General features: G+C 35.8%; 1 protein-coding gene across 1 annotated transcript in view; it reads left to right on the top strand.

Moving 5' to 3' along the window:
• The first annotated feature begins 6273 nt into the window (after positions 1 to 6273).
• Positions 6274 to 13659, top strand: part of LOC142349627 (threonine--tRNA ligase 1, cytoplasmic-like) — a 110972-nt gene continuing 103586 nt past the window's right edge. The window contains exons 1-4 of the mRNA XM_075401327.1: positions 6274 to 6378; positions 6472 to 6510; positions 6570 to 6651; positions 6904 to 7009. Coding sequence (XP_075257442.1) covers positions 6295 to 6378; positions 6472 to 6510; positions 6570 to 6651; positions 6904 to 7009 — 311 coding nt within the window. The 5' untranslated portion in view covers positions 6274 to 6294. The remainder of the gene's footprint in view (positions 6379 to 6471; positions 6511 to 6569; positions 6652 to 6903; positions 7010 to 13659) is intronic.

Raw genomic sequence — 13659 nt, forward strand, 5'->3', positions numbered from 1 at the left:
TGGCTTTTGCTAACTTTCCTCGTTGATTATCGAAAACACGGCATTTGTTTTATTTTTTAACTGACAAATTTTTTTTATCTATTACAATCGAAAAATTAAGTGTTCCTGGTGGACGAACAGCATTAGCAGGGCTAGTTTTGGACCAATCTTGGACTGTTAAAATCCAAAAACAACTCGGATTGTAATCAGTCGATTTTTTTCAAAAAATAAAAATTAATGTTTTTCACATTACGTGAAGAAAAATACATTTCAAATCAAAGATCAGTAGTGATAGATCCAATTGGCTTCCTAAGCAGCCCTTAATTATTGCATCTAGATTTGACTTTAAAAATTATAATTTTATGGTCGTTTTGATTTTTTAAAAAATTAGATTTTTAAATAAATAATGTTTTTTTTAACTTTGCCTCTATTTTTTTCATAATTTGTTCAATTTTTACCCTAATGTCAGCAAAGAAAGAATGCTTTTTCTTTCTTCTGATTTAACTATTAATTTTTTTTGCGGTTTTACGCCTTGAGTTATTGTTTTCCTACTTTGATACTACTAGTTTTTACATTTTTTTTGAAATTATTATGTAATCGCCCATTTTTCACGCTTTCTAGTTTTGTCACATTATCAAATTTTTGACAGTTCAAATATCACATTATTGGCTTTCAAGATTAAGCACAGTTGATCATCGTCATTACTTTAATGATAGATTATGGTTTTAACAACAGCTTCGACACTACTTTCTTAAAGATTTAAACTGAATTTATTGATTTTGTCTTTAACTGTTTTTTGGTTTGTGGATTTAGTTGTATGAAATTTCGTGTATAATGAGATGTTTCATTGGCTTTTCATGGAGTGAAAAATGAGCCAGTATTTTGATTTTAGTAAATAGCTACTTGCTTTCATGACTTTGAAAACAAGGGTCTTAAGGGCTTGCGTTGGAAGAATATAGGAACCTATTTTGTTCTTTCATCTTGTAATTAATGGCTTTCATGACTTTTGAAGTAAATTTTGTTCCAAAAAAAGACAAAAGTATTACTTATTTTTGCCTTTTACTTTTTGGCCAATTGTTACCTAGTCACATTAATAAAAGTTCACATACTACATTATCGGTGTTCAAAGGGGGGCAATCGAATATAATTCGCGGGCCAAAATATGGCTTCACGGCTTCGACAGCGTTTTCTGGCAACTTTTAATTGAATTTTTTTCGGTCGTCTTTTTGTTAATTTTAACCACATAAAAAAATTGAATAAAAAAGGTGTTAATGCTCTTCTACAGAAGTAGTGGTAACTTTTTAGCCATGGGTTATGTTATTTGATTTCTAATTGTTTTCATTGTTTACTTTGAAATTAATTGTTTTTCAACGTTTAAGCAAATATTTTTTTAACTTTACTGTTTTCTTATTTTTTGTCTAATTGTTATCCAGCCTTATTATGGACTGGTCCCATATCATTTCTGATGAATTGCAAGTTATTTTATTAGTTTCTGTTTAATCTTAGGCTATGTTGACTTTGTTATTAAATTTTGACTTTAAAGGTTTGATATTATTGTGGTTTGTTGTTGTTGTTTGATTTTGCTGTTGTCTTAACATGCTTTCTTAATTTTGGCATATCTCATATATCTATTGCATCATTTTTTGTTACTCCACTGAGTTATTTGCTACCTTTGTGGGCTACCTTTTCGTTAATATACAGCTTTTTAAAAAAAATACTTGATGTTTTGTTTTTCTGTCTCTTTCTTATTCGGTAGACAACTTTGCGAAAATTGTGGATGAGCAGGGTCGGAGCATTATGTGCGATCGCACATTATCGAGCCTCCTTGTTTGTTTAGTCACTGAAATTTCTTTGAATTGTACGTCAGGACTTGTCCTGCTATGTTTTTTCTGTTTCGTCGTTCGACGCTCTTGGTTTTACATTTGTTCACACAGCAAAACTGAAACGCGTCAAATTTTCTGAACGACTTCTTCCTTTCACTAACGCCGTTTGCGCGCGTGACGTCATTTCTTATACTCTCTCTATCAAAAGTTTTATGTTCAATTGCGTCATTAGATTTTGATCATACGTATCATCATACCTCACTCAATAAAATGACTTTAAAACTTAAGTTTAATTTGAATTAGGTTAAGGTCAAAGGAACTCATGTGTGCAGTAAAGATCTCTAGTAAAAGGCTTGCGAGGAATGAATTTTAACCACCTTTATTGAAATATATCTAAAGGTTTCTGAACTAGCTTTTTGAGCAGCGTGGATTCTTTTTTCAATTTAGATCTCTATCTGTTTCTATCTATATTTTCGATTGAATTGTTTAGAATAGTTCCTAGAATTGTTATAATTGTGGTTTCAGACAAATTTAAATACATTCATTTTATCTTTTAAAAGTTTGTGAAACAGTTTTAACCTGACGATGAAAGTAAAGTTCGAAAACGTTTGCTTTAAATATCGGAAGTAATTTTAATTTGACAAATTGGTTTCTTTTACATCTATATTATACAGCACGCAGGTCTAGTCTACCGGCTATGTTTTTGCAAATGATTGGTAAATGGTCCGATTATGTCGTCTTTTTTTCTAATATTTCAATTGGCATTTGCCCTATAGTTCGCATCGCAGACGACAAGACGACAAATACAATTTATCTTGCTTCTACAGGACTTTTCCGACAGATCAACAAATTGCACGTCGCAACTGAAGCGAGGGTTGCGACATCATGGCTTAGGTCATTATGAGATGTAAATTTAAATTGGAAGGGAACAAACTACAATAGCATACAGACAAAATGTATGTGAGGTTTAATCAGAACAGTTACAGAAAGGTCGAGAACAGTATTTACAAAAATGGTGGCAAAAATTAGTTCAATCGGTACCAGTTAAGAAAAAGAATTAATTTAAAAAGGAGGTAGAGAAGATTGGGTACAGCGAAGGGTTTGCAACAAACCAGCAATCAACTTTAAGTGAGATAAACATTATCAGAACGTAAAACAAATCTAAAAGAAAATCAAATAAAGGAAAATCAACTTAAAGGCCTCCCTTCCTCGACAACCGCCCCATGGAAGCCTCGACCAGCTGCGGTTGTCGGAGCGAGCCTGGAACCGCGCAGGCAGAGTACGGAGCTCCAGAGTAGCGCAAAGCTGATTTTCATTTGGATAAACGTGATGATGTTGGCGTAGGAGTCGTCGTTCTTAAGGCTCAGTTTGCTGGCAACTTGCTTTATTACCCGAGTTGCTGAAGGTCCTGCTCCTCCTGTGCAATAAAAAATCAACGGACTGAAAGTGCCCTTCTCAACATTTATAACAAGAGGTTCGTATTTCAATTTTTTGATATTTTCATTGTAGCTATACGCGTCTTCGATATTTTTCGGGCAGCTTTTGGCAAAGGGGTTGAAGATTTTCACATCGAAAAACGTTTTTGTGAATCTGCTGTCCCAGAGGCCATTGGCTTCAATATCCAATCGTGCGTCATCTTCAGTGCTGGCAGTTTTATTTGCAAAGGACTCACCTTGCAACGCAGAAGATTAGGCTCGATTTCAACATCAAAACAAATTTCCTCAAGCAGATTGGCGAAACAGTCACGGATGTCGTTATGTCTTAAATGGGTATACCCGCCTCTGGGACAGTGAAGGGCATGGGCAACTGTGAACGGCTCGCCACAAACACAGTTGGACGCAAGCTTGGGGGGCTCCCAACCACACCGAAGAGCAATACCATCTCGGAATTCAGACTTGGACAGATTGAAGTTATACTTTTTCAATGGCATGGCATTAAGCCAGCATGAAGCTCCTTTGTCAGAGGCTAGATCAATTGCATACATTTTGTTTGCATTCAAACATTTTTTAATGCTGGATTTTTTCTCAATCATTTTCACTGATTTATCTTTTCTGATCTTCTCAACTCTTTTTATTTGTTCGGACTCGATTTTTGATACGTCCCCGAGGGATAGCGGCTCTGAAATGGTTTTTGAACTTTCGTATTCGAGAATTCTATCTTCAGTGCGAACGATGTTGAGTCCACCTTCGCGTACGGGGAGTGAAAATATGTCGCGACAGGTCTCGCCATAATTTGTGTTACATACAAAGTTACGGAATTAGGTGATCATTGATAACTTTCTCGGCTTCTTCCAACAAGTCGAACGTGTCTGGCGTTGTCCTCGATATGAAGGTTAATTTATGCCGCACAGAGTTCGTCAACATTTGTACACATTTTGAGGTGCAATTTTTGCGTGTTTGGCTAATTTTTGCAATATACCCAGATAGTTTTGCTTTTGATCTTCTATGTATTGTCTGCAGGATTCCACGTTTCCGATAACAGATCCAAGGACTCTTGATCCATCTATAATATCTACTTCTTCACCTTTAAACACGTTTTTTGCGTCATTGACGAACTCTGCTTCGGTGATAAAATGGCATTTGATAACATTATAACCGAATGAAGGACCATGCAGTTTCAACTTCGATAGAAGGACTTTCAGCGCTTCGACCGATCCGGCGGCGTTTCCGTCATCCGCGTACCATTTTTGAATCAGGTTATCGTCGGAAACCTTTTCGATGAGGGGCAAAATAGCTAGTCCATACGTTGCCATTGCAAATGGGTCGCCTTGAGTAGTTCCCTCTCGGGATTGCAGAACTTTGTGAGAAACATAGAGATTAGATGGGGATTTATAAAGCCAGGTAAAGGGATTGACAAAGAACATTTTTCGCATCAATAAGGAGGATGGCCTGTGTCTCCGCATCAATAAGGAGGATCGCCTGTGTTCAAACTGTGAATTTTTTGCATCAATAAGGAGGATGGCCTGTGTCTCCGGTTGCTCGAAGGCCTCACGTAGAGAGTGAATGGCATGTTCAGTGCCGCATCTTTGACCAAGGCAAAGTTGGAGATTACCTCCGAGGAATTTGAGGTCATTTTTGATGCACGTAACAATGGCCCTACCAATGATGCGTCGCATTACCTCACCAACGCCTATGGGCCTTACACCAGGGCATTTATCGAGTGGTATCAACCTAGAGCTATTGTATGCATCAAGAAAGCACAACTCGTGTGTCGCAATCAAAATAGTCAACTTTGCCAATGACTTGCCAATGTCGTTTGACGTAGATTTGAACGATGTAAGGACGCGTCTCCGTTCATTTGCATCTAATCCTGAGGGACCATGGCTGCCATGTGTCTTCATGGCCGATCTACGTATTGCAGATGCGTTGATGCGATCAAATATAGAGTGGTGATAGGGTAATGTATTTAAATGGGGGTCTTTCACAACGTAGACAAGGTTTGCAGTCTGGGGGGATGCTTTTCAACTAATATGTCCATTACTGTTTCGTTCCCAGTTTTTGATTTAGGGGTAGGACACCGCCCTTCGATTCTTCGGTTAGACATCTTAGTGCATCGAGACTTTACCAGTTTCCATGTTTATTTTTTTTTGCGTCATTATTATTTTTTTCCGTCATTGTTATTTTCTTTTTGCGAATGTCTAATTTTTGTGAGCGGCATGTGCATAGAACCACTTCGCACTCTGGAGAGCATGGGTTAGCGTGAAGTTTAATCCACAAGGGCAGTCGATAGGTATTTTTGCTTCAAAGCTGTGACCAATACACCAACGGTCTCATAACATTGATTTTGTCAGCTCGAAACCGTAACTTTTCAGCTAAAAGGCCATAACTGCAAGTTATGATGTGGTTGCTTTGTGGTAGCCTCAATTTCAAAGATTTTTTGACCTGAAACGATGTTTTCCAGGAGATTTATCAAATTATCAACGTCTGCCTTAAATTGCAGTTCATAAAAACTATTGCTAATTGGATGTTTGCTACCAAAAACTAGCAAAAGTCTGACCCATGATGGTAATCTGATATCACCAGGAACTCATTAATTTGGTTACTCAATTTTAGCTATTTGTTTTGCCTTTCAGATATGTTCGCTTTTTTCGTGCAAACGCAATCCTACATCCTGCACATGATTGCGTTGCGGAGTATCTTTTGTTGCGAGTTTTTACCCTCTTAAGTCGAGCGTTACCCTCTTAAATCCTATCCTAACGAAGCGGTTGTTCATGAGTTATCTTCGCAAGAGGCTGGACAGCATCGAGCCACGCACGTAGTCCCGTATCGGTAGCGAATGCAACTGGCCGCGACGGTCGAGTCAATGAATGGCACAGATTTTTTAATGCTTTTTTCTTTGCCCGAGAAAACGGTCCGAGCGTTAGGAGTCGTCCCAGCGATAAATTCTAGTTTTCTTGTACTCCTCTCGTTAAGCACAAATGGTCGTTTTTTGGCGATGTTTTAGCTATTTTTAATTTGAAGATTTGTTCTATTTTTAGATCATTATGAATTAAATGAGAATTATATTTCCACGTTGTCTGGCCGAAGTCAAAAAGCAATATCGTTCTGTAGCTCTTTGCAGAAATTTAGCCAAAATGGTGAGTTTCTCTGAATTCCATGATTGATTTAATTTGAGGTGATGTACCCCTATTTATAGTTAAAAAATTTTCTCACTTCTATTGACATTCTAGCCGGCTGGTGGCGACGCTGAAAATAAGCATCCATTGAAGGTAACTTTTTTGACCATTGCTGCGAGTCTGCTTTGAATACTAATGTATTTCAATTTCAGCTTGTTCCGCAACCTGAATTTATACAGAAGCGTGACGAATTGTTCAAAACCTTAGTACAGGCAAAGAAAGATGACATCAGTGGTTAGTGACATGTACATCAAAAGTGTTAATTCGGATCTATTCTGTTCCCCCAGTGTTTTTATGACCCCCAGTTACACATTAAGTGTTGTTATATAGCACGTTACTATGTAAAAATAATGCACGTGCGCCTGGGTGTCATAAAACATATATTTCCACTAAGCTGGCGGGAGGGGTGAAACAGATAGATCCGTTAATTCGGACGTATTTAACATAATTGTTTCTAATTGTTAACATTCTGTCTGTTCTATACAGAGCGGGCGAGTCTGGAGAAGGAGATAGTGATAAAATTACCGGATAACTCCGAGAAGCAGGGGATTGCGTGGAAGACTACGCCATTTGATATTGCTCAGTCCATAAGGTTAGTTTAATTAATTGCACTCAAGCGAAGTTTTCAGCAATTATACCAGTCCTTTTTATACAATTCTTCTTACTATACTCTAAATATGCGATTCAACTAAGCTTTTTTGGAGACATAAATTCATATTGTGAAGGGAGGTTCTGAGAGTTTGACCCCCCCCCCCATTTTACCACCCACCTCCCTCCACTTAGCCGCTGGCAATTTAGCTAAAGCTACCCTCCGTAAACCGTACCTAGCGACTGTCGAAGCCAACCGCTCGCCAGTCGTTTGAGTGCAATTCGCCCGACATTAGTCGGTTATGTTTATCAATCTTTAGGCAAGTTTTTCTCAAAAATAGAAAAAAGGCTCATTAAAGTGCGTTTGCACATAATGTTTCGACACCCGCCTCCATCCCCTCCCTCCAAGAATGGATCAAAGGAAATAATCTTTTGAAACTGTAGCCAAATTCATAAAACTTACTTTACCAATGTTCATTCAATTAAATCAAACAAGATCAGCGTCATATTGATCTGATTAAATTGAAAGAGGTTATTTTGACACGACTGTATAAAATTTTTGTTCTGTTACTTGTTACTTGCTCTCGTAGAGAAGCAATTATTGTAAATATATGTTATCCTCTAATGTGGTTATTTGAAGCCCACTATTGAACTTCTTAGTTCCGTTTAGACTTCCCCTCCCCCGACTGAATTAGGCTGCAATTGATTAGAGCTCCCAATTGATTAGTCGTTCGAGAGCAATTCTTCCGACGTTTAGTCGGTTATGTTTTGAAGATGAAATTCCGAATGCTAAAAAGCTTTAAAAAATAGATCAAATTCGCAACTATGGGTTAGAAGCGCAACGTCCAACATGATAAAACGTCTGAAAAATAAACACAAAAGGCGAAAACCGGACATCCAATCATAGATAAAGATACGTCGACTACAAAATTAAATCAATAATTGCATCAATCAAGATATTGTGGTGTTTGAATATTGTGGTTCTACTAAAATTCAAAAGTTCCGTCCAACGTTGAGAAAGAATCCACAGGATCCTCTATTAAGTGGAGTGATATAATAAACCTCAAGAATGACAAAAAATTTGAAGCCTTCAACGCCTCTTTCGCTGTTGTTTACAATGGAAAAAACAAATTTCGAAGAATCTTCCGAAAAACAGACTCAGTAGCCTGAAAATCGATCTTCATGTTTGGAATAATTATAATGACAAACGCCAGTTTTCATTAAAATTGATCAGTAACGCTACATCTCATTATGTTCTCTGATGAAGTTTACGCAAATTATGCTTCAGAAAAAGTGACAGAGTTGAGAATTTTGTACTCAGATTTGTTCAATGTTTTTCATTCCATTGCCGAACATTGGGGGAAATTTAATTATATTAGCATCATACTTAAACAACCGAAAAGAAATTTCAAAATACATAACGAAATACCGGGCTCATTGGGAAAAAAACTAATGATTTTCCTCAAGGTTCCCACCAGGGGCTTCTGTTGTTTCCCATCTTGGTAAGCGACACACCCAACAAAATAATAAGTGCAGCCTGTTTTGACTTTGCGGACTTGAAACTCATACGTAAATCCAAGCTCGAAATTGACCATTCGGCATCTGTAATTGAAAAATGGTGTAATCAGAACCATATACGTCTTAACCCTAAAGAACATCTAAATCTGAAAACGGATCTTGAAACTGGTACACAACTTTGAAAAGCTCAAAAAGTGCAACCAAATGGATATTAGGTGGAACCAAGTCTTAAAACTTAACTTTACCAATGTTCATTCAATTAAATCAAACAAGATCAGCGTCATATTGATCTGATTAAATTGAAAGAGGTTATTTTGACACGACTGTATAAAATTTTTGTTCTGTTACTTGTTACTTGCTCTCGTAGAGAAGCAATTATTGTAAATATATGTTATCCTCTAATGTGGTTATTTGAAGCCCACTATTGAACTTCTTAGTTCCGTTTAGACTTCCCCTCCCCCGACTGAATTAGGCTGCAATTGATTAGAGCTCCCAATTGATTAGTCGTTCGAGAGCAATTCTTCCGACGTTTAGTCGGTTATGTTTTGAAGATGAAATTCCGAATGCTAAAAAGCTTTAAAAAATAGATCAAATTCGCAACTATGGGTTAGAAGCGCAACGTCCAACATGATAAAACGTCTGAAAACTAAAGACAAAAGGCGAAAACCGGACATCCAATCATAGATAAAGATACGTCGACTACAAAATTAAATCAATAATTGCATCAATCAAGATATTGTGGTGTTTGTATATTGTGGTTCTACTAAAATTCAAAAGTTCCGTCCAACGTTGAGAAAGAATCCACAATATCCTCTATTAAGTGGAGTGATCTAATAAACCTCAAGAATGACAAAAAATTGAAGCCTTCAACGCCTTTTTCGCTATTGTTTACATTAAAAAAAACAAATTTCGAAGAATTTTCCGAAAAACAGCCTGAGTAGCCTGAAAATCGATCTTCATGTTTGGAATAATTATAATGACAAACGCCAGTTTTCATTAAAATTGATCATTAACGCTACATTTCATTATGTTCTCTGATGAAGTTTACGCAAATTATGCTTCAGAAAAAGTGACAGAGTTGAGAATTTTGTACTCAGATTTGTTCAATGTTTTTCATTCCATTGCCGAGCATTGGGGGAAATTTAATTATATTAGCATCATACTTAAACAACCGAAAAAAATTTGAAAATACATAACGAAATACCGGGCTCATTGGGAAAAAACTAATGATTTTCCTCAAGGTTCCAGCCAGGGGCTTCTGTTGTTTCCCATCTTGGTAAGCGGCACACCCAACAAAATAATAAGTGCAGCCTGTTTTGACTTTGCGGACTTGAAACTCTTACGTAAATCCAAGCTCGAAATTGACCATTCGGCATCTGTAATTGAAAAATGGTGTAATCGGAACCATATATGTCTTAACCTTAAAGAACATCTAAATCTGAAAACGGATCTTGAAACTGGTACACAACTTTGAAAAGCTCAAAAAGTGCAACCAAATGGATATTAGGCGGAACCAAGTCTTAATACTTACTTTACCAATGTTCAATCAATTAAATCAAACAAGATCAGCGTCATATTGATCTGATTAAATTGATAGAGGTTATTTTGAAACGACTGTATAAAATTTTTGTTCTGTTACTTGTTAATTGCTCTCGTAGAGAAGCAATTATTGTAAATATATGTTATCCTCTAATGTGGTTATTTGAAGCCCACTATTGAACTTCTTAGTTCCGTTTAGACTTCCCCTCCCCCGACTGAATTAGGCTGCAATTGATTAGAGCTCCCAATTGATTAGTCGTTCGAGAGCAATTCTTCCGACGTTTAGTCGGTTATGTTTTGAAGATCAAATTCGGAATGTTAAAAAGCTAAAAAAAATAGATCAAATTCGCAACTATGGGATAGAAGCGCAACGTCCAACATGATAAAATGTATGAAAACTAAACACAAAAGGCGAAAACCGGACATCCAATCAGAGATAAAGATACGTCGACTACAAAATTAAATCAATAATTGCATCAATCAAGATATTGTGGTGTTTGAATATTGTGGTTCTACTATAATTCAAAAGTTCCGTCCAACGTTGAGAAAGAATCCACAATATCCTCTATTAAGTGGAATGATCTAATAAACCTCAAGAATGACAAAAAATTGAAGCCTTCAACGCCTTTTTCGCTATTGTTTACATTAAAAAAACAAATTTCGAAGAATTTTCCGAAAAACAGCCTGAGTAGCCTGAAAATCGATCTTCATGTTTGGAATAATTATAATGACAAACGCCAGTTTTCATTAAAATTGATCATTAACGCTACATTTCATTATGTTCTCTGATGAAGTTTACGCAAATTATGCTTCAGAAAAAGTGACAGAGTTGAGAATTTTGTACTCAGATTTGTTCAATGTTTTTCATTCCATTGCCGAGCATTGGGGGAAATTTAATTATATTAGCATCATACTTAAACAACCGAAAAAAATTTCAAAATACATAACGAAATACCGGGCTCATTGGGAAAAAAACTAATGATTTTCCTCAAGGTTCCAGCCAGGGGCTTCTGTTGTTTCCCATCTTGGTAAGCGACACACCCAACAAAATAATAAGTGCAGCCTGTTTTGACTTTGCGGACTTGAAACTCTTACGTAAATCCAAGCTCGAAATTGACCATTCGGCATCTGTAATTGAAAAATGGTGTAATCGGAACCATATACGTCTTAACCTTAAAGAACATCTAAATCTGAAAACGGATCTTGAAACTGGTACACAACTTTGAAAAGCTCAAAAAGTGCAACCAAATGGATATTAGGCGGAACCTTGTCTTAAAAAGAAATCCTAAGTGAGCTGGATTTGCTTCAGGTTTTTGTGTATAAATTTCGACCTCTTGTACCTTCTCTCTCTTAAAATCGGCAACTGTGATATTGAGTGATCTAGTGTTTATCAAATAACTGAAAGCTCGATCAAATTAATGAGACAACGCAGACTAGGGCAATTCAGCATAACGAACCCGTTAGAACCATAATCTATTCACTGAAAAATTTGATATCTTCATTTTTACTTCTTTTTAAACGCCAATAATTTGATATCTGACCTGTCAAAATGTGACAACACAAGACGAAGAATCTCAAAGAAGGAAAATGTCCAAAAATTTTTTGTGAAAACTCGGATTATCAAATCCAAAAAACCCATTACTTAGAACGTAAAATCGCAAAAAAATGATAAAAAATAATTTTGAAAGACAATGCGGACCCGTGCTTTCTTTAACTACAAGTTGACCCAAAAAAGAGCAAAAGTGGCAACACTCTATAATCCATTGTTTATTTTGTAAAGTCTATTTAAAAGACAAGATAACCATAAGCTTTCGACCGAAAAACTACTTCTTTCAAAAAACTATTTCTTTCAAACTCGTTAGGAAGCCAATTGAACTTGTCATCAGTAAGCCTATTTGAATTGATCTGTTCTGTAATCAACATATAAATTGGAACGAATGCGAAATTGTTAAAGACAGCGACTGATTACAACCCGAATAATTTTTGTAATTTAATCTGACCAAAAATAGCCTGGCTTTTGCTGTTCGTCCATTAGGAACACGTACTTGTTCCGAATATTATGGATCTGTATTTTTTGACAAAAAATGTCAAAATCAACAATAATTGATGCATTTTTGATAATTTTCTGGAGAACTCAGCAAAAAACCGGCAAAGTTTCAATTCAAAAACAACCTCGAAGGAAGCGCAAGTAAAACTAACCCGCTTTGGAGTTAACGAAGGTTGTGTCAGCAGTTTGTAGATGTGTTAATCCGTCAAATGTAAACAAATTTGACTGAATAAGCTGATTTCAAAAGGGTTCAAAAGAATATGCAGTTTTACTTCTGTTTCGTATCTCATTTTTCAATTTAAAAATTTCCTAGTTTTTCTATCAGTGTTTGCTCATCAAGCCCTGGAATTAAAATATAGAGTCCAGATTTCTTATTACTAAAAATAAGATAACTGCATCTTATTTATGCTCCTTTTTTGTAACTGTTTTACTGTAATTTTTTGAAAAAAAAATTGAGTACATTCAATATTACGCTATCGTTATTTTTAGGAGATTGAGTGTATAGAATAAGAAATGAGAAGCTCGATGTAAAAATGTACAAAAAGTGTGCCGAAATAAAATTTTCTTTTACAATCCGGTTTCATTACAATCCGGATTTTTACATTTGTTTATAGCGTCTCGGGTGACTGTTCCATGATTTGCTGCTAGGTAAAACCGGACTTTTCTGTGTCATGCACAGTATTAGACGAAACCTCTTGTTTTAACTTGATTGAAATCGGAGTCAAAATACCTAAATTAGTCAATTTTTGCGTGCAATTCTATTTTTGTCTTATCGATTACATCAAAACTATTGATTTTGATAAACAAGGATTGAAGGCTGACAGAGAAAAGTAACAAATTGTAAATGGAATTTGAACACCATTTGTGAATAAATGATTTTTTCAGAGATTTTGAACTTTGATGTCATGGACCCCGATGTAATGCGATGCTTAATCATCAAAGTTTTGATGAAAATGTGATTAAAAAACGTCGATATTCAAGCTTACATTTGTTTAAAAATAACAGCAAGAAGTAAAATTATCCTTTTTAAGCATAAACTCTTAGTTGAGAAACTACGTGGAAATACACGAACATTTAAAAGAGCTTTATTTCAGAAGTAATGTTCTCAGATGACTCAATTGTAGAAAAATTTCATGATAATAAATTAAGCAGTTTACTTTGGCCACTAATTTGTTGGTTTTCTAAAAATTAATACCATTAAATTTTCGCAATTGTTAAGAAGAATAAGATATTATTCCGATGCAGTAGGTTTTAATTGTTAAAAATATATCAAAATAACTGTAATGATTACTTGCTCTCGAACGAAGTTATTGTGAACGTACGTCTTTTCAAAGCAAAATTTTCGTCTGCTCATCTTTGCGCTTTTGTTTTGATACAGTTTTTGACTTCATGTAATTTTTTCACGCTTGCGTTCTTCATTTTTGAGTGATCTCATTTTTAACGGTTTTACTGTTTTTTTGAAAAAAAACGCTGAGTACATTCAATATTACGCTCTCGTTGTTTTTAGGAGATTGAGTGTGTAGAATAAGAAATGAGAAGCTTGTTGTAAA

Source organism: Convolutriloba macropyga, chromosome 11, assembly GCF_964194025.1.
Source record: "Convolutriloba macropyga chromosome 11, txConMacr16.3, whole genome shotgun sequence".
Lineage (NCBI taxonomy): Eukaryota > Metazoa > Xenacoelomorpha > Acoela > Convolutidae > Convolutriloba > Convolutriloba macropyga.